Source organism: Narcine bancroftii, chromosome 3 (assembly GCF_036971445.1).
Source record: "Narcine bancroftii isolate sNarBan1 chromosome 3, sNarBan1.hap1, whole genome shotgun sequence".
Lineage (NCBI taxonomy): Eukaryota > Metazoa > Chordata > Chondrichthyes > Torpediniformes > Narcinidae > Narcine > Narcine bancroftii.
Window position 1 is genome coordinate 24,588,855 of NC_091471.1, and position 22,305 is coordinate 24,611,159.

The following is a 22,305-nucleotide window of genomic DNA, read 5'->3' on the forward strand; positions in this document are numbered from 1 at the left end:
AATAAGATTTAGATCTTTCCTATATGAAATTGTGGTTTATGCTGCTTTTGCCATCATTATTGTTCATGTTGATTTATCTAGTATTGGGTCCAAACAGAAATTAAAATATCCTCCAACTAATATATTTTGTCTTCCCTCTGCTGTTTTTAAGAAGATGTCCTTCGTAAAGGCTTCATCATCATAATTTGGAGCATATTCATAAATGGCCATGCTTCTCCATAAATTATAGTGTGCCATTGCATACCTTCCAACTTGATCAAATCATCTTCTATTAACACTAGTATATTTTTATTAATTCGAACAACCATCCCTCTTACCTTTCAATGAAAGGAAGATGATAATATTTGTCCCACCCATCCACTTTTTAAATTAATCATATTCCAATTTGGTAAGATATGTTTCCTGCAAAAGGATTATATCCACTTTTAATTTCATGTCAAGACCATTTTCCTCTTCACTGTCCATTTATCCCATTAATATTAATAAATGTTAGTGTTTTATCCATACCATTTTTCACACAAATATTGTATAACAATAACATTTTCCCAATTCTCTAAATATTGTTGTAACATTTCCCTATTAAAAGACATTTCCAACACATACATTTCCCCTTTAAGAAACACACACATCCCTAGCTCTGATGGTGATGTTGACAATAGTACCTGGAAGCCCATGTGTTCTTCTGAAGAAGAAACCCTCCCTTTGATTCCATCTTTTAAAACTGCTCCTCTCCTGACCCCATCTTCCTTCCCCCCCCCCCCTTTCAGAGCTCTCCATACAAGCCCATTTTTTTCAGTGAAAAAATACAGCTCAGTACTATTAGTACAAATAAAAAGATACATTTTTCAGTTAGTCCCATTTTGAAATGGTACTTTCAGCTGGCAACTTTAATCTTTTCCTAAAAGTTGGCACTTTATTCTTGAACATTAGTCCATTACCTTCTGAGACGTCCATCCTCAGCATTGCTGGACAAATCATTGAATATTTAAAGTTTTTAGATCACAGTTGTCTCTACCTTTGTCAAATTCCTTTCTTTGTTTGACCAAGGCAAGGCTGAAGTCCTGGAAAAACATTCATTGTCCACCACTAATGGGACATTACTATTTTTCAAATATTCATATGCTGGTCCCAAGATCACAACTCTCTCCCCTGATAACTTAAAAATCTTACCAGGACTGATCATGGTCACTGTTCACTGGTTCTTCTGGGTCTGAGGGTCCAGTGAACCCTTTCAATTTGTACCTTTGCATTTAACTTTGTCACAGCATTTGTGGGATGGGTATTGGAAACTCACCATGTCTTTTCCCTCTATTTCTTCTTTCATTCCAATGATTCTTATTTTGTTACTTCTAAAATTTTCCATATGATCAATCTTATCCATCAGTCCTTTCTTTTCTGTCCCATATTTTTGTTTTCTCTTCCAGCTCAGCCTCTGAATGTGTCATTCATTCATTTAAGTCTTCCACAATTTATTTAATTTCCATTACCTTCTCTGATACATCTTCATTACTGATTCCATATTTGTAAAATGACTACATAAAGTTTCCATTGTATTCAGGATGATGCTATATCTTAGGCTGACTCCCCAACTCTGCTGGCTTTAGCCAATCCCAAGGCTCCTGCTGAGTCACTCCTCATCAGATTTCACTTGATGTTCCTGGCTGAGCTGTTACTTCTTCAGTTTTTGTTTTGGTTGCCTCCGTTATTTAGCACCAGTTTTATTCATTTTTGAGGATAAAATTCTATTTTTTGAGCTTTTAAACCATCTTTTTAATGTTTTTTTGTGGAGAGCTCTTTCAAAACACTTCTGCTCAACTCATTAACATGGCCACACCCCAATCTTATCTAATCTTTAAAAACTGGGCAGCCTATCCTGAGAATTTATTAGTAAAATTTAATTGTCTGGTCTTCACCAACAAACAGTAATTAAATATAGTCATGTGGAAGTCATTTATAAAAGTGGCCAAGTCTCTTCAATTTAATGGAAGTATCAAATATATGTAATTTAAACATGACATAATTTGAGAGAGTCAATAAGTCAAAGTAGGTAGATTAGAATCATTCCATGTAAATAAGATAGCTCTTCTAGCCTGCAAAGTAGAAAAGGCTACAACCCAATATGTGGAAGTGGGAATTCGTCCCACTTCTGGAAGTACAATTCCAAAAAGAGCAATCAATGGGTTAGGTTGCAAAATGATATCCAGTATAGCTGACAAAGTCTTAAAAATATCTATCCAATACCTCTCAAACATCGGGCATGAATTAGAGAAGTTACTTCTGATTTACATTTATCACAAACAGGACTAATGTTAGAAAAAAATATACAGGCCAATTTGTCTTTTGACATATGAGCCCAACGTACCACTTTAAACTGAATCAAAGAATGACGAGCACATATTGAAGATATTAACCATCTTCTCCCATGATTCCTCTCGAAGATGTAACTGAAGTTCCTCTTCCCAGGCCCTTTTAATTTTGTCGTTAGAATTTGATTGCAAATTAACAACTTATAATAAATGTTATCTATTAAACTCTTATGAGAAGGGTTCAAATGAAAAAAAACTAAATCCAGTTAGTACCATGTTGGAAAGTTATGCAGTATTCAGTAAATTTCTAATTTTTAAATATCTAAAAAATGTGACATAAGTATATTATTTTATTAGATTTTTGTTCAAAAGGCATTAAACTACCATCTATAAACAAATCTGAAAAAGAAACAATTCCTTTAACTTTCCAAAAAGAGGCTAAATCAATTATACAGTTAAAATAAAGAGAAATGGTGCTAGATAAAATAAAAAAAATTTAAAGTCAAAGAAACCAAATCAGTAATATATGTACAAGTATTGGGTTGAAGGCATGTTCACTATCTTAGAAAGTGTAAAAGAACTCGATTCAAGATGTTGCAGACCCTGGCACCAGGGAAGTAACAGACCATCTGGGATCTCAATCTCTCCCACAGAACCTCCAATCTGAATCTCCTATTACTACTGCTCTCATCTTTTCTCTCCTTCCTTTCTGAACCGAGGGTCCAGTCTCAGTGCCAGAAACATGACACACTTGTCCCTGGTAGGTCATCCCCACCAACAGTATCCAAAGCAGTATAATTATTGTTAATGGGAATAGGAATGTCTACAGGGAAACTCTGCTCTCTCTGTCCATTCCCCTCTGCCTCCCCTGACAGTCACCTACTTCCTGACTTTTTGGGGTGGCTATTTCCCCGAAACTCCTATCACCCCGCACCCCCCCCCACCCCACCCCTCAAATGATCCACAGTTCATCCAGCCCTAGTTCTCTAACTTGTTTGTCAAGAGCTGCAGCTGGATGCACATGTTACAGGTATAGTCAGGGACAATTATGCTGTCCCCTGATTTCCCACAATTGGAGGAATCCACTGCCCTAGCTGATCCCATTATGTACATCTAATTTGAAGATTAAACTACCTCACCTGGCCTTACCTCACTGGAAGCAAGCTCTTCCTCAGTGTCTTCTCTGTGAAGCCTCTCGAGCCCAAGCCTCAAAGCTCCACTCTTACCCTTGGCCACACACACACTGGCTGCTCTTTAGCTACACCTTTTTTTTTGTCCCTGCCAATTTTCTCAATTACTCACTCCCATAAATCAAGCCTTCAGTTGCCCTCCTTGCCCTTTATAAATTGTCTCTTCCACTCCTCTCTGCCAAGACTTTTGCTCCTCCTCTGGCCCTCCCATAATCAAAAAAGGCCCAAGTCCTCACTATGCACTCTTCTTAATAGTGCAAGAAAGTCAGTGTCATTCAGGAATCTGATGGCAAAGGAAAAGAAGCTTTCATTGTGCCACTGAGTGCTCATCTTCAGGCTCTCATTTCTTTACCTCGATGGTAGCAGAGTGAAGAGGCCATGGCCTGGCTGGTTGGAATCCTTGAGGATAGAGGTTGCTTTCTTAAGACACCACCTCTTGTAAATGTCCGTGATGGAGGGAAGACTGGTGCCCATGATGTCGCAGGCCAAGTAAACAATCATGGAGCTTGTTTCCCATCTTGAACATTGGCACCTCTGTACCACCGTGATGCAACCAGCCAGAATGCTTTCCACATTACACTTGTAGAGGTTTGAGAACCTTCACTAACATACCAAAATTATTCTTCAGAGTAAGAGGAAAGGAAAAGCAAGTCCCCTCAAGTCACTGAGTGTCTAGCACTCCACAGCCACCCAGCAGAATGCAACTCAAATTTTTCCCAGCCCTTGATTTTCCAACAGCAGAGAATTGGGGGGGGGGGGGGGGGGTCTCATAACCATAGGCAAAGCCCCAAAAGTGTAGAGTAGCCAGGTTCAGAAAAGCAATAGGGATAATCCAAAAAAATTAGAGAAGCTGGAGGGATGCAGGTCCAGAGGCACCAATGAAGGGAAATGGACAGACATTTCAATTAGGACTACCCTTGAGATGAAGATGCAAAGGAGAGAAGCTGCAAGGGGACGTGACCTGTGGGGATGTGAAAAAATGTTAGGGGGCTCGTCCACTAGCAGCTGCTCTTCTCCCACTTTAATTTCAAGCAAGGATCCAGACTCAAAACATTGTCCATTTATCCCATTTAACACTGAATGCAGATTTGGAAAAAAGGATTGTGAGGAATCAGGAAAGAGACAGTGGTTTAACAGAAAAAGTAGAAGCCAATATCTATACCACCTGGCTGGAGAGTGCACAGGTAGAACACTAGCTCCTCCAGTCTGCAGATGGCCTTTGTTACGAGCCCAAAGAACCCCAAAACCCAGCATCAAGATATTCACCATGACAAATGGTTACTTAAATAAAAGTTGTTTTTAATTATCTTTAAACATGAAAACAGAATCAAACTTTAACTTAACCCCCTTCTAATTCTAAGCACACATGTATGTAATGTGTGTGTAAGTTCAGAAAAGTTCTTTAGTTCACAGTCCAATCTCACTTCTCATTCTTCTTGGTTCACTGGTTGGAGGCAATTCTTGTACTTTGCACAGAATGTAACATGTATAAAGTTCACCAGGCTTTGGTGCTCAAAAGGTAAATGGTGCTCGAAAGGTAAATGGTTATCGCTCAGGAAGGCTCTTATAGGTTTGTGGAGAGAAATGTGTTGTTCTAGGATTTCCACAACTGAGGTACCACCATTAGTCACCTCAATGTCTTGCTGATGAAACTTGCCCCATCAGGGTTCTCCAGATGATAACCTTTTTCTTTCAGGCTACCAGAGTTTGTTTCTGTTTCTTTTATTCCAAGAGAAACATCAGGCAGATAGCACTTCCAGCCATCCACCGCTTTGGAGCTTGTTTGTTCCAATAAGCTTCTTTCTCTTGGCTTGTTTCAGCTGCGTCTCGCTCTCCATCTGAGATTCAAACTGCCAGCCACATGTCCTCCTCTATCTCAACTGCAAAACCCCCTCCTTCTCCAGCAAACAACAGGAGTCAGTCTTCTAGTCCATCTGTTGTTTTAGGTAAACAAACCTCCCATTGACCTTTAAGTGAGCACTTTGCCAAGAAGTCAAAAGCCTTGCAAAAAGGTGCAACACAGAAAACCCGACTCCGGTTGTTCATCCAATTCATGACATTTCAATTAGCACCTACTTGTGAAAGTACACACACACACACACAAACATATATTTTATATACATATATATATATATATATATATATATATATATATTTTATAGAGTAGTTCACGGACAAGTTTCTCTTGTGTCTTGGTGTGAGCTTGCAGGCGCCTCAGATTGAAGAGACTGCCATCCGTGTGGTACCGGATGTAAACAGCGTCTTCATTGTTGGGGTCTTTCATGGCTTGGTTCAGCATCATGCTGAAGAAGATTGAAAAGAGGGTTGGTGCGAGAACACAGCCTTGCTTCACGCCATTGTTAATGGAGAAGGGTTCAGAGAGCTCATTGCTGTATCTGACCCGACCTTGTTGGTTTTCGTGCAGTTGGATAATCATGTTGAGGAACTTTGGGGGACATCCGATGCGCTCTAGTATTTGCCAAAGCCCTTTCCTGCTCACGGTGTCGAAGGCTTTGGTGAGGTCAACAAAGGTGATGTAGAGTCCTTTGTTTTGTTCTCTGCACTTTTCTTGGAGCTGTCTGAGGGCAAAGACCATGTCAGTGGTTCCTCTGTTTGCGCGAAAGCCGCACTGTGATTCTGGGAGATTTGCAGATGATGCCGCTTTAGTTGCCCATACAGAGCCAGCTCTTCAGCACTTGACGTCCTGCTTTGCGGAAACTGCCAAAATGTTTGGCCTGGAAGTCAGCCTGAAGAAAACTGAGGTCCTCCATCAGCCAGCCCCCCCACATCTCCATCGGGCACACAAAACTCAAAACGGTCAACCAGTTTACCTATCTCGGCTGCACCATTTCATCAGATGCAAGGATCGACAATGAGATAGACAACAGACTCGCCAAGGCAAATAGCGCCTTTGGAAGACTACACAAGAGTCTGGAAAAACAACCAACTGAAAAACCTCACAAAGATAAGCGTATACAGAGCCGTTGTCATACCCACTCTCCTGTTCGGCTCCGAATCATGGGTCCTCTACCGGCACCACCTACGGCTCCTAGAACGCTTCCACCAGCGTTGTCTCCGCTCCATCCTCAACATCCATTGGAGCGCTTACACCCCTAACGTCGAAGTACTCGAGATGGCAGAGGTCGACAGCATTGAGTCCACGCTGCTGAAGATCCAGCTACGCTGGATGGGTCACGTCTCCAAAATGGAGGACCATCGCCTTCCCAAGATAGTGTTATATGGCGAGCTCTCCACTGGCCACCGTGACAGAGGTGCACCAAAGAAAAGGTACAAGGACTGCCTAAAGAAATCTCTTGGTGCCTGCCCCATTGACCACCGCCAGTGGGCTGATGACGCCTCAAACCGTGCATCTTGGCGCCTCACAGTTTGGCGGGCAGCAACCTCCTTTGAAGAAGACCGCAGAGCCCACCTCACTGACAAAAGGCAAAGGAGGAAAAACCCAACACCCAACCCCAACCAACCAATTTTCCCTTGCAACCGCTGCAATCATGTCTGCCTGTCCCGCATCGGACTTGTCAGCCACAAACGAGCCTGCAGCTGACGTGGACTTTTTACCCCCTCCATAAATCTTCGTCCGCGAAGCCAAGCCAAAGATATATATATATATATATATATATATATATATATATGGTTGGAATATTGAAATGGGTTGACACTGGGAGATCCCTGGCCTTACAGCAGACAGATCAAAAGGTGCTCAATGAAGTAATCTCCCTCTCTGCATCCAGTCTCTCCAACGTAGAGGAGGCCAGATGCAGTAGATGAACCACACAGATTCACAGATATTGCATCACTTGGAAGGCTGTTTGGGCTCCCAAATGTTGATGAGGGAAAAGATATGGGTGAAAGTTCAAAATTCAGATTTATTGTCGAAGTACTACATTACATACAACCCAGAGATTCTTTTTCCTGCAGGCTAGGGTAGTGGGATTGAGCAGCAGAATTTTCAGCCTTACAGGGGCAGAGGTCAGTATGGGAGCAGCAAAAGAAGTCAGCGTGAAAACTGATCAGGACCAGGGTTAGCATCGATGTCAGCCTGTGGTTCCCAGGACAGGGTAAGCAGTAGAGGAATTGGTGGCTCCAGCACGCGAGGAGCTGGGGCCAAAGTGGAGGTATACTTGCCCTCATTGGTCAGGGCATTGAGTACAAAATCTAGGTGATCTCATTTCAGCTGTCCAAAACCTTGATTCGACCACAATGGAGTATCGTATGCAGTTCTAATTGCTTCTTTAGTGATGATGTGGAGGTTTTAGAGAGGGTAGAGAAGAGGTTGACCAGGATGTTGCTCAGGTAGCCATTCTCAACCTTTTTTGGCTATGGTCCCCTTAGGACTGTTCAAATTTTTGGGCCCTTTCCCCTGTGAAGTTTAGTTAGTTTCTTCCTTCCTCACTTCTCTCCCACTGACTACATAAAAAATATTTTACCATTTCAGTCCATACCCCCCTCCCCCCACTCCCGAACATGCTGCAGCCAACCCAGAGGGCTGTATGGCTCCTGTTGAGAATGGCTGAATTAAATATTAACCACAAGGAGAGATTTGTCAAATTTTTGACATTTTTCTATGGAGCAGAGATACAAACTATGAAAGACAGAGGTACAAATTATGAAAGGTAGAGATAATCCATTTTGCAGGAAGGAAATTTCAAATACTATAAGGGCATCACTTTAGAGCAATGGGGTAGGAGTGAATTTTAAGATGTGCATGGCAACCTTTCTATTTTAAAAGCAGATGGTAGATCTTATAGCATGGTGCCAGGACAGGGGGTTGATAGTCAAAGCAGATTATAACAAATGTACATTTGAAAGATTTAATTTTGACAGGCACACAAACATGCAAGGGGATAAAAAGGGTGTCCAGGCAGATAGGAGAACTTCTATTTGGTATCATGGCCAGCACAGACATTGTGGGCCAAAAGTCTATTCCTCTATTGTTTTACATTCTTTGCATCAAACACTAGTCATTACAATTGTGTGGTGGAGGTTTTAGATCAAAAGTTTTAATGAAAAATAGAAAATTAACAAATGGGATACATGGCAAGTCAATAAATTGTTGTATTTCACTGCAGCTGTAAACATCTTTAATTTACCACACATTATGGACTTTCCAAAACATTTCAAATTCAAAACACTGAAATTCAGTAGTCAACTATATCAAGATTCAAAAGACATTCTCCCCCCCCCCCCCCCACCCCATCCCCTTCCAAGCAAAACTGAAATGTACATATATGCATTTCTCTTAATAAAATTGCCATTTTAATTATTGGAAATAACTCTAAGGTACCATAAAAATGCTAGATACAGGCAAAATATAATTCTCTATTCTTTCCTTTTAAGTTTAGTTGGAATAAATATAAAAGTGCAGATATACATAAACTATTTCATAAAAAGGTGCTTCATTTCTGTATTAAAATAGATGTGTCCCTTTCCCCTGCTCCCAAACATCCCTGTAAATAAAAGTTCAGAGAATCCAATTAGGTCACAACTTGCACTGAAGGTTTTTTTCTGCCTTCTCTTCCACAGCAGCTTCATTAAAGGGACTACAGAACAGAGTGAAGTGATTTATTGCAGGTTGCAAGAGTCAACAAGCTCAAGCAAGGCTCCCACAGCTCCAAAATAACCCTACAATTAAAAAAGTTACATAATAAATTTAAAATTATTAAACTGCAAATATTTCCTCCAGGTCAAAATAAGAACATTTAACAAATTACTTCAAAAAATGGGGTCAGAATTGAGTTTTGTGATGTACAATTTTATGTCTTGCTAAACATCATCTGTTGCAGGAACTCTATCAGTATCATTGGTAGAAAAAGAATGGATGTTTCAGGCTGGAGCCCTACATCAAGATTGGGAATCCAGTGATACATGGTCCAGCATCTGCAATCTTCTATGCCACCTGTTTTACAACATGGACTTGCATTTTGTTTTGAAGACCGCACACATTGACACCAAGTCAGTCAGTCATGGGATCAAAATTCTTACCCCTCCCTCAAAATCAATTTTAAAAAAGATAAAAAACAAAATGCTGGAGAAACTCAGCAGGTCAAACAATGTCCTTTATGTAGCAAAGGCAGAGATAGAGTCAACAGAATTTTGTGTTTTACTAAAAACTTAGACATGGGATATAGTATATTCATCATCTATGAAAAATCCTCCATTCAATCTTTTAAAATCAAAAAAAACTTCATGTTGCTAAAACACTCAGCACGCATGAAAAATGGCTGCATGTCAAGAGAACCTTGATGTCAAAAGTTTCAAGCTTTTATTTAACCTTGGGATAAAGATTGGATTTTTAATAATTATACTTTTCCCCCTACATAACACAACCAGATAAAAAGCAAGCAATGTTCATATACAAGTGAAGTGTCTGAATTTTCAACAATCAACGTGAGTGCCATAACCTACTTGCACAATTTTTGTTTCAGGTTTCAAGCTCTATGCAAAGCCTACCCTTAAGAGGTTCCAGAACAGTATCAGGGACCAATTAAAAAAGCTCCAAGGTGGTTATTTAACCACAAGAGATCTTTGTTCCTACAAGGTCAGGAATTCTGCAAAATAAGTTATAACTAAAACTTTTTTTTTTAATTTCAAAACCATGGTGAAAATGTGCAACTAATAACCTTAACAATGAGAGCCATCAACAAATTGATAAAAATGATTTTCTGTATATTCCTTTTAAATTTTAACAATCTGCAGACAAGAGGCAACAATCTTCCAATGCTGCCATTAATGAGGCCATCGCCTAACTGTATGGAACTGCAGATGGAGATAAATGCTAGAGAAAGCAGGTGTATTTAAAATCATCAACAAGGCACAGCATACAGAAAAAAAACTTCAGTGATTTTGATGATCAAGGGAAAAACAATGAATTACGATTTTGCCTGAAGGGATCAGGGCTGAAATGTAACTCCCCCTTGCATGATCTGCTGAGTTTCTTCAACACGTTTTGTGCATTGCACTGAACCCCAGCATCTGTAGACTTGAAAAGCAAAATTCTTCATGATCAACAAAAGTCAGAACCTTTCATAACTTCAACAGTGCTTTTCTTGCTCAAAATTTGCACTCTGTGTTCAAATACCAATCAAACCAACTTCAGGACCAATTTCTTAATTTTGCCATGAGTATATCAGGAACAATTTCTTAATTTTGCCATGAGTATATTGATGATTATCCTTTGATTTGACAATATTTTTGGTGAGGCATTATCTTCTTTGTGCAGTCACTTCGGAATCAGATTAGATACAGTACAGAATTCAAACCAAGTGGTTGTTCAATGTTGCTGCCCTTACTGTACTATACACAAATAGAGAAAAATTGTAGAGATAACTATCAGGGAAACATTTTGTTATAACCATCAGAACATCAATGTATTAGATTAGAACCGACATAATTGACCGAAACAAAACCAGTCTCTTTCAAAATATAGCTCACCTCATGTTCCATAAAGAACCCTTTCAATTGTCCCTGTGACCAATAATCCAAAGCATAGGCCAATAGCTTCATGGATAAGGTGTTGATTCTTAGAAAATTACCAACAAATACCACTCGGCTGATGTTCTAAACAAGAAAAATTAGAAAACACACGTATAGAAGAATAACCACAATACAACTGCAAGTTATTTCAAAATGAAGTACACCATTTAACTTTTAAAAAGTATGCAAGGGGACACAATAGCATTACAAAATGATTATAAACTTCAGCAGCTCACACAGAAAATGCATTTATTTTTTCTACAAATGCTCAGAAGGTACTTGTTTTACCACTGGTTCATGACAATAGTGAAGGACAGCTGACAGTTTGTCACTCAAGGACATTAGTGGAAGGGAAACTGGTTTTAAAAAATCTAATATCATCTCTGAAGACAAATACAGATTTTAATTACCTCTTGCAAAATACTTCCCTCCCTATCCCAAGGTCAATGATAAAAATCTTACAGCTCAAGCCCAAGTACAGGGACAAAGATAAGAAAGTTGAAGCCGTTACTCAAAAGACTAGCATGCAAGAACAGAATTTCAATTCACAGGGCATGAGCATCAGCATTGGGGAAAGAGCAGGTTTGTTTCCATTGGGACAAACTTTGCTTGAAATGGACTGAAATTAATGAGAGATATGAATCAAATATGTGCGCCACTTAATGTTCAATCGGTTCACATCTGACTGCATGCATATTTGTCCATTATCTGATAGGGTTATAACTGACTTCAGTCAGAAATCCTGATAAGAGAATGGGACGTAGCAGACATAACGGGAACTGAAGCAAGGGAGGTTCACTGTTAAGCAGTTAGCCAAATTCTTTGCTGAAGAGACGGACACAAACACTTCACAGAGGAATGCTTATGCAATGTTTGCTGCATATAAAGAAAGTTATAAAGAAAAAGCAAATTAGGCAAACAACACTGGCCATATTCCTGAAGAAGCCAACACCTCCCCAAGAAGAGCCTCAGGCAGGTCCTTCAGGCATTACAGAGTGACAGCTCATCGATGGAGGATATTCGAACTGAAACTCTTCCAGTGGAAGACTACGAGGAAGTTGAGAACAGTGATGTAGACGATCCTGTTCCTCTCAAATTGTGAGAGATACAGGCTGATAAAATGTTTACATAAAAGTGGAAAAAAATTAAACTTTATTATCGTAAATTCAGTATCTCTTAGTTTTCCTAAGTATATACAGTAATAGCGCTCACACAACTTCCACATTGTATAACGCCCAGACTCACAGAGCGCATCATTGACATTAAGTACCACATACCTGTAATTAGATCAGTGGAAAAGACTGACAGACAGGGTGGGGGTGGGGGGGGGGGGGGGGGGGAAGCACAGAATATTTCAAGTGAGGGAACATTCAATAAATTAGGACATGATAGCAAAAATAACTAGCGATAAATTAGGAATCAGTCAGGTTGTACAAAAATAGTTAGACTAGAGGAAAATAGTTGAGAGTTCTTGAAGTTCATCTCTTATAAATACTGGGTGTAGATAATGTCATAAAAAGATATTGTGTACTGGCCATCATGGAATAAGTTGTAAACATAGAAAAATGAACTTGGAAATAATCAACAAATTGAGGTGACCTACTAATTGGACAAAGGCAATTGAAAGGAAGGAAGATCCTAGTTCAGAAAGTAGTTGCTTGGGTTGAGCCAAGCCACCCATTGCCTTCTTTCACCCCCCCCCCACCCCCACTCCTTCAAACCTAAGAGTTGGCATACAGCACAAATCAGAAAATTAGAGGGACATGTTGCAAGACTAATACAATGAACCTACAGGATTCAAATCTCCACACTCTGGATAAACTCAAAATAGCATCAATAATGTGAAGGAACTCCTGAAGAGTATTGCAAATAGTTATTCTGGATCAGTGCATTGAGCACTGTGCGAAGTCAAGCAAGGTTACAGAACTTTTAGAGGAAAGAGATCATAAGATGGAAAGTAATTTAACTCTAATTTGAATCCAAGGTCTTAAGCTAAACCTGGCATACAATGAAGATGAGATCAGAGTTGGCTATGGTAGTTATACAAAGTACAGCAGTACATGAACAACAGCAAAGAATTAATGCATTGTTCCTTTAAAAAAGATATGTTAATGGAACTGAAATAAAGCAGGAAAAGTAGTCCAATCATGGTTATCAAGAAATTAAATGACACATGGATGTACTTGGACTGCGTGGGCTCAGGGTCTGGAAGGGCCCATTACTGTGATGCATCTCAAAAAATATTGGATCAAAGGAAAAAAGCTTTTAAAGGTTCAAGAACAGCAAACCAGAGAAATGTGAACATCTCAGAATTCAGCAGAAGATCATCTTGACTGACAAAATTACACAGCTAATCTAGCAAAAAAAAACAATGACCAAAATCATCTATTGCAAAAAATTGTTATTGGGATTGATAGATCACAGTATTCAAGCCTTTGTCCCAAAACGTGTAAGAGGCTTGGATGGGGGGCTGTGTGGAAGAAACCTTTGGGGCTTAAAGAAGGAAGGGCATAGAAATGGTCAAAGTATTTTTTTTCCCCAGAGTAGGGATGGATTTTAGGCAAGAGAAAGATTTCAAAGGGACTCAGTGGGTGGTACTACATAGAACAAGCTGCCAGATGAAGCAAGGACAATTGCCATTTTAAGAAAAAGACATTTAGGCAGGAAGGATACAGACTGAATGCAGCCAAATGGAATCAACTTTGTTATCATGGAGAAGCCAAGGTGAAAGGCCTGATTCTGTGCTGTAGAATTCTATGACAAGTAACATTAGCCCCTTACATATAGATGAGAAATCAGATTATGGAGAAAAAGGAAATAGCTGAGAAATGAAACTCATGCAGTGCCTGGTGACAATTCAAAAGCAAGAACACCAATAGTGAACAGCAAAAAATCCAAAGAAAATAAGTAAAATAAACAAGCATTTATCAAAAAATAAACGTAAAGCTGTTAAATTCCCAGGATCTGGTTGCCACCTTTCAAAACCTTGGATTTCAGACTATGAAAATAGTGAGTGCACTGGGTGCAAGATGAGAACAGGGACGTTAAGGGTTATGGGGATAAGGCTGGAAAGGGGTACTGATGGTAGTGATCAGCCATGATCTGTAAAATGGCGGTGCTGGCTCGACGGGCCGAAGGGCCTACTCCAGCTCCTATTGTCTATTGTCTATTGATTAGAAAGTAACAAATGCTCTTTCACTATTTAGAAAGCTACACATCAGCAGTAGGGAAAATAAAATTTTATTACAGGAACAGCAGCGTGAAGCTAAGAAAATATTTACGATTTGGCAGAGATGACAAAGTTAGAAAGAAAATTCCAATTTGGCATTCTTGTACTTTAAATGTAAAACTAGCCTAGCTGGGACCAGTAAATGAATTGTACATGAACTTTCAGAAAGTCTTCAATCAAAAGTGCAACATTCAAATGAAAATGCATACAGGATTAGGGATAACTTGACATGGATTGAGGGTTACTTAAACAGTTGGAACAAGTCAACTCACTAAAATTTAATACAAATTTAGTCAGTGATGAGAGGAGTTCCATGGAGATAAAGATACTGGGACCCCTGCTCTGTGATTTTTATAAGTGACCTGAACAAAGAAGTCGAGGAATAGATCAGCAAGTTTGCAAATGATGCGAAGGTTAGGTGCTGTGAATAGTGTAGAAGGTTGTCGTACCTTACAACAGGATGCAGACTAGGTCAGAAAAGTGGCAGATGGAATTCAATCTGGAAGAAGTAGTAATCCATTTTGGCAGGCAGAGTACAGAGTTAATGGCAGCATGCTTCAGTGCGCAAGAATAGAGGGATCATGGTGTCCAAATAGATAGTTCTCTCAAAGTTGAAATGCAGGTTGATAAGGTAGTTAAAAAGGCTTATGGAATGCTGGCCTTCATTAATCAGAGATTGAGTTCAAGAGTCTTGAACGAGGTAATATTGCAGTTCTGTAATTGTGTAGCCCATAATTGGAATATTGTGGTCAGTTCTGGGTTCCTCATTCCAAGGAGGATGTGGAAGCTGTGGAGAGGATGCAGAGATTTACCAGGTTGATGCCTGGAGAGGAGAAGGTGTCTTATTAGGCAAGGTAAACAGAGCTAGGGCTTTTCTCTTTCGAGCAAATATGGATGATAGGTGAGATAGAGCGAGAATAGCAAACACCAGAGAACATCTGTATAAGGTGAGGGGAGGAAAGTTTTGGCGAGATGTCAGGGATAAGTTTAAAAAACAGTAGTGGGCAGTTAGAATGCATTCCCAGGGTGGTGGTGGTGGAGGATGGTACAATAGGGACTTTTTAAAGACTCAGACAGACAAATGGATACAAGAAGAGGATTATGGTGTAAGGTAGAGAGGATTTAGTTGATTCCTAGCAGTCAGCACATCATGGGCCAAAGGGCCTGTATGGCAGGTTTCTTAACTCGAGTTTACAAACAATTAGCATGGCAAAACATCAGCTTTCATTGCAAGAGGATCTGTGTACTAGAGTAAAAACATCCAACTGAAGACCAGGTTGAATAAAATGCTTAGTAGGGTGTATCAAAAATAAGCAATATACTTTAAGGCATCAAGTAATGGATCAATATAATAAAGGGTTGTGTAATTTGATGAAAAATTTAAATATGTAATGACTACGTAAGCAGATTCAAGTTAAAAGAGCAAATTAAATGCAGAATTGTTTTTTAGTCATTTCGTGGAGTTCAAGTGGCAACTCCTCATCAGACAAAGGGCCAATCATCAAAATATACTGAGTAATGTAGTTGCCTCATGCCTGGTCATTAATAAGCTCAAAATATCAAATTCTATGATGGTTACATAAAGATCTGGTAATTCAACAGGGAAGAAAGAGGTCCCAGGATTGAACGCAAGATCTCAAGTGGGCAAAAAAAAATTTAAGACCACATACAACAGAACATGCAGGGCAATTATAATCAAGCATAAATATCATAAGGTAATGGATCAATATAATCAAAACTAATAGAAATTATCACCAGAAAATAAACAAATTTATACCATGATCCAAAATTGTTTGTTCTTCAGAATTATCTATTTTAAATGTTTTCACATGTGTTTTTTTAAAAAAAAGGAAATTTGTACATTACCACAATGAATTAAGTGTCAGGATCATCTGATTTCTTGAGAGAAACAAAGCTGATAGACATAGGTAACAGATTAGTCAGGACCCCAGAATAACGCAGCTTTTCAAAGACTACTGCAGAATTTTCCAATCCCACTTGGCTTTCAACTCTAAACCCCCCAAAAAAATTCGGGAAGACCAAATCAGACAAATGAGCTGAGAATCAAGTTCCCTCTAAAGTTCAATCGTTTTACCACTTGTTAATCAAGTTACTCCTTTAATGAAAGGATCTGTTAATAGGGAAGCACACGCTGTTATGGCACCAGTGACCGGATTTAGAATCTGGCTCTGTCTGTGAGGAGTTTGTACATTCTTGTGAGTTGCCTCCGAGTGCTCTGGCATCCTCCACCATTCAGTGGTCAGTCAGCTGGGCAGCATATGCGTGTAGGCCAAGGGGGCCTGTTACTATGCTGCATGCCCAAATTTAAATTTATTGAATTTTTCTAAACAGGAACATTTACTGTGCTCGATTGATATGGCTGCTAGCACATCCAGTGAAGTAGCTTTATTGGCTGCTTAAAAGTGGAGGGAAAAAATTTTCTGTCACCCCTTCAGTCTTAAGGTAAATAATGTCAACAGATCTAGTAATGACAGCTCCTACTTAAATAATTACAACAATTTATGAATGAACTTCATAAAAGCCTGTCAAAACTATAATAGAAATTATCACCAGGAAATAAACAAGCCATCAACAAATTGTTGAGGTGGTTTCCCCACAGGTAGCTGAATGCAATTTAGATCCAGTGGGTGTAGAACCCAACTGAAACACAGGGAAAGGTCATTTGAGAGAGATGTAGGTGTTCAAGATCTCACTCTTGGTGATCGACAAACAAATCATTCACATCTGCACAAATGTGGTTATATGGGGAGTGAAATCTGAAACCTCCAAGGAAAAAAAGCAAAAATCAAATCAATAAATTAAAAACACAAGATTTCCAGACAAGCCAGGCAGCATTCCAAGCATCTAGACGCACTTCTCCACACACAATTATTAATTCCTGGTGAAGAGCCAACCAGATGTTCGATTAGGTTAATGCTTGGCAGACAAAGGCAGGGAAGTCTTCAATATTTAGAGCCTTACGTCTACCCATTTTGATCTCAGTGATCTTGATAAGTGAAGCCAAGATCCTCAGTAGAAAGTCTTGCAGGTTCTTTTACAGTACAACTATAAATATTTAATATCTATATCTACTGTTCATTATCTGGAACTTAATTTCTCAACTTCAATGTTACTTTTTTATCCACATGGGCAGTTAAAACACTAGTAGTTGCAGGACAGGTCTTGATGCTTTCATAGCCCTGTACAATGCTGCTTGACCTGGATGCTACAAGGCAGCACTGTAAAGAAGCTGAAAACACAAAGCAACTTTTCCTCCCAATGCGCAAGCTCAATGAAAGTTCTTCAAAAACAAGCTACACAACTATTGAAAATTAAACATTGGCCTGCACATGATGACTACAGTTAATTTTCTCTACCATAATCTTTAAAATACTTTTAACTTCGTTTAGTGGGTGGGGAGGGAGGGAATGGAGGGGGGGGGGGGAAAGGGGAGAAAATGACACTGTATATTCAAGAGGGAAATGTTTGTGTATTTTGGTCAATATGGTTCATAGTGTGAAAAAAATTTTTTTTAAAATACTTAACTGATTTTCAGCTTATGGTAAACATTTCCTTTCTGCAAGCCAGACCTACTCAGAGATGGCACACAAACAGAACTTGAGCTTTTTTCCCCAGAATACATACAAAAGGGGTTTCAAAACTTGGTTCCAACCTCATTCAGTGCGCACATCCTGGCTATCGAGCCAATATTGTTTGTGATGGTGACCAAAGTTGCTCGAGCCAAATCTTCTTTGTTCACTGCTTCCCGCTTCTCTTTGCTCATCATGTTCCCAAAACTGGAGAAGGAAACAAAGATTATCCATCATGCACAAGCTGCAACTTTCAGATAAAATTTATTGTTTATTCATTTCTGCAATTCCTCCTTGGGCAATTAGCCAATTTTAACACCAATTATTACAAATCATTACAAACTGGTGTCATCACCTGCACATTTTCTGGATTTAAAATTGAACAAGTATTATTGTACAAACTCATCAGATTTTTCCAAGTTTGAAATTTCATTTAATAATCTCCATAGCTATTGCACCTTTGCCACCCTCACTCTTTTGCATGTTTTTTTTTAAGTAGTTATTTTACCTACCAGTAAAATAAAAATTATTCAAGAATATTTATATATATTTCTTTAAATTATTCCAGAATATTTATCTATTTTTTATTACATTTTTATTATGCATATGACTATGTACTGTGTCAGAAATGTATTGTACATGTGTGCACCATAGTCCAGAAAAAATTTTGTCTAGTTCAGTTGTTTTTATCTTTTTCGGTCTAAGGCCCACCTAGCTTCTGGCCTAACATGCCATGGCTCACTGGTGGCAATAACTGAGCAATATTTTCAAGTCAAAGACAGCTCTGTAAGAAGCACTTTTATCTAATTTCAAGAATTTTATTTAACATTTTTAAAGACCCACATGGAAACATGCTATGGCCCACTGGTTGAGGAACCAATGGTCTGGTTGTACATGTACAGTCAGATGATAAACTTGAAAGGGCTATAATTATGGACTACAAGTACATAATTTCCCTCTGGATTTAGTCAATTTTTTTTGCATTCCTAGATATTCAGTGAGTCCCCTGATAGGTTTAGCTGTGACGCCTGCCAAGGTCAAATAATTAATTCTGATTTAAGAATCAGTATTTGGTTGAGGTACAGAATCAGATGGAAGATCAAATTAGAGAACAACATTTTAACACCTGGCTCATTTTAGAGATTTAGTTTTATTTTAATCCAAAATTTACCAACAACATCTAGTTGTACAGTGGACAAGGATGTCAGGTCCTCATGTTGGGATTCTAAATTGGAGGAAAGCAATTTTTGTGGAAATGAGAAAGAATCTAGAAAGAGTGGATTGGGATATGTTGTTTTCTGGTAAGTGTGTTAAGTAAGTGGATGGCCTTCAAAGGCAAAATTTTGAGACTACAGAATTTGCATATTCTTGTTAGGTTCTTAGTTTTCAAGGGATATTGGTGATCTGGTCAAGAAGAGGGAGGTAATGAGATACTTGAAGAGTATAGAAAATACTCAAGGAAACCAGGAAGGCAAAAAGATAGGAGGTTGCTTTGGCAGATAATGTGAACCCAAAGGTTTCTACAAGTATATTTGGAGTTAAAAAGTTAGCAAGGGACAAAATTAATCCCCTCGAGGATCAGAGTGGTCAACTATGTGTGGAGCCTCACTTAATAGGGGATATCTTAAACAGTTTTTTTTCATCAGTATTTACTCAGGAAACTGGCATAGCGCATAAGGAAGGGAACAGAAGTGTCATGGAACAGGTGGCGATTTAGGAAGAGGTGGTTGCTACCTTACAGCAAATAAATGTAGATTAAAAAACCCCAGGCCAGGTATGATATTCCCTTGGTCCTTAAGAGAGACTAGTGTAGAAATTGCAGGGGGCCTGGCAGATATATTCAAAGCATCCTTAGCCACGGGTGAGGTGCCAGAGGATTGTTGTCCCATTATTTAAAAAAGGCTCCAAAAATAAACCAGGGAACTGTAGGCCAGTGAGCCGGACGTCAGCAGTAGGTAAATTTATTGGAAGAAGTTCAGAGAGATAGGATATTCAAGTATTTGGACAGCCATGGGCTGATGAAGGAGTCAGCACAGCTTTGTGCATGATAGGAGGTGTTTATGGAATCTTGTCGAGTTTTGAAGTTACCAAGGAGGTGGATGAAGGCAATGTTGTGGATGATGTCTCCAAGGACAAGGCCCCACATGGGAGGTTCACACGGTAGGTATCCATGGGAGAGATTGTAAACTGGATTTAAAATTGGCTGTGTGGAAGCAAACAGTGGTAGTGGATGGTTGCTTCTCGGACTGGAGGCCTGTGACTAGTGGTGTGCCTCAGGGATTTCTGTTGGGACCATTACTGTCTGGGGATGCTGCTTTTTTTTTTGCAAACAGAGAGGGAGTCAAACAGACTTTTCTGAGAGAGAGTGCTTGTGGTTCATACAAGAGGAGAGGACTGGTTGCCTAATGTTTCATTTGAAATAGGGGAAACAAAAACGAACTCTGTGGTGACCTGAAAGAAAGAGGTGATCATCTGGAAAAATCTGATGAGGCAAGTTTCTTCTGCAAGACACTGAAGTGGCTGATTCAAAGGAATCAGTTGTGGGTGTCCAGCGAACAACAAATCTCTGAAAACCTTCCTGAGCAGTATCCATTTACCTTTCAAGCACCAAAGCCTGGTGAACTTTATAAATGTTAAATTCTGTGCACAGTACGAGAATTGCCTGCAACCAGTAAACTTGGGGGAATGAGAAGTGACATTGGACTAGGAATCAAAGAACTTTTCTAAACTTAGACATACATTACATACACGTGCTTAGAATTAGAAAGGAATCAAGTTAGGTTAGTTAGTGATAAGTTAAAGTGTGATCCTGTTTTCATGTTTAAAGATAATTAAAAGCAACATTTAAGTAACCATTGTCTTGGCATATATCTATTGCTGCTGGGTTTTGGGGTCCTCTGCGCTCATAACACTAGAAGGGCTGAATGGCCCTTTTTCTGTGCTGTGGCATTCTATGGTTCCAACATGCAATTTTCTCATCCTCAAACCAAGCAAAATACTCAAGAATAGAGAATCATTGCACAATGTTTCTTTCAGGAAAAACTGGCTTGGATACAATTCCCATCTAGTTTGACTTATAGTTTCAAAGACAAATTGGATGACTTAAAAAGCAAATATTTGGTCAACACAAACAGGGCTTTACAAAAAAAAAATCCCCTAATTAGAGCAACAACAAAAAAAAAAATCAAAATCAGTCAATGCTCTCACCTTGATGCCACAGCCCAGCCAGGAAGTCCAAATCTGTTGTAGTCTCCTCCATAGATATCCCTTACTAATTTATCCACTCTTGTGCTCTCTCCAACGGATGCCATTTGAAGGGCTTCTTCAAAAGTTGAACAACCAGTCAACAGACAGCAAAGACCAAGAAAGGTTCCACCTCCAAGACTGAAATTACATTTATGAATCAGAATATGGATTATATTTTAATTCCTATATTTACATATGGAACTTGGGCGAGTTTAAATTAAAATTGTTTTATTTACAGTTAGCCCAACTATCACAATACCAGATTCAAATCAGGCACTGAGGAGTCCTCCCCCATGACCATGTGGGCTTTCTCCAAAAACACAGGGTTTGGAGATAATTGGTGGATATGGACAGCATGGGCTGGTGAGCCAGAAGGGCTACATTTCCAAATTTAAAAAATTTAATTAAATCTACTATGGCACTTGCACCACCTAGTGGTATGCTTTCAGTTCAAAGATCAACCAACATGCACCTGCAATCGAATTAGAAAAAGTTAACCCTAAGCCCACAAAGGAACAAAAAGTATTTAGTTTTTAATTATCACATGAAGCACATCTCCACATACACAAGGTTTCCCTCGACTACACAAAACATTGAGATACAACTATCATTGTTTCTATGGATGCAGCAACAACCCTCAGGCTACTTGAGTGATAGTTGGAGGAGGGAAAAGAACAAAGACCTCAATTTCTGCTCCAAACTATCAAGATTAGCCCTCAAAAAGTTTCCAAGTGCACTGATTTCCAAGAGTCCCGTTATTAGCAACCACATATTCATAATCAGCCTTTAAGCTCTTCTCACACAGGGCAGTGCCTGTCCCTTTGATTTGGAGGGGGATAAGGGGTGCAAGAAGGAATTTGGGAAGTCATCCTTAGCAAAAGGCATTTAGCAACCTGCTTTATGCAATTATTTGCCAAATCAAGGCTTTCAGTGATGAGAAAATTTCTATAGTAGTTTGTACCTCTTGGCAGGCCCTCTGTGGTCTGGTTACTCCCATTTCATTTCAATCTGCTGCAGTTAGAACAAACTCCTTACAGACTGTGCATGACTAACCCCAGTTCCAATCGCTGGCACTGTAAAGGCATTGTGCCTTTAATCTCTAGGCTAAACATGCCTCCCTAAGCTTTGTTCAACCATTTTAAAAAAGGACTAACTGAAAGACATTTTTATTTATATTAGTAGTACTGAACTGTTGTTTTCACTGTTAAAAGAAAAACAATTGTAGTTTATATGGAGAGTTCTGAAAAGATAGA

The 22,305-nt window shown here is 39.2% G+C and overlaps 1 protein-coding gene across 8 annotated transcripts in view; it reads right to left on the minus strand.

The window, feature by feature from the left end:
• LOC138757005 (pantothenate kinase 3-like) overlaps positions 1 to 22,305 on the minus strand; it is a 130,384-nt gene that overhangs the window by 79,779 nt on the left and 28,300 nt on the right. For 2 of the 8 annotated variants that reach the window (XM_069923567.1, XM_069923570.1), the window contains exons 5-7: positions 21,014 to 21,190; positions 17,890 to 18,013; positions 10,946 to 11,071 (exon numbers count right to left, since the gene is read on the minus strand). In XM_069923567.1, coding sequence (XP_069779668.1) covers positions 10,946 to 11,071; positions 17,890 to 18,013; positions 21,014 to 21,190 — 427 coding nt within the window. The other 6 variants (XM_069923569.1, XM_069923568.1, XM_069923571.1 and 3 more) reach the window with 6 other exon arrangements.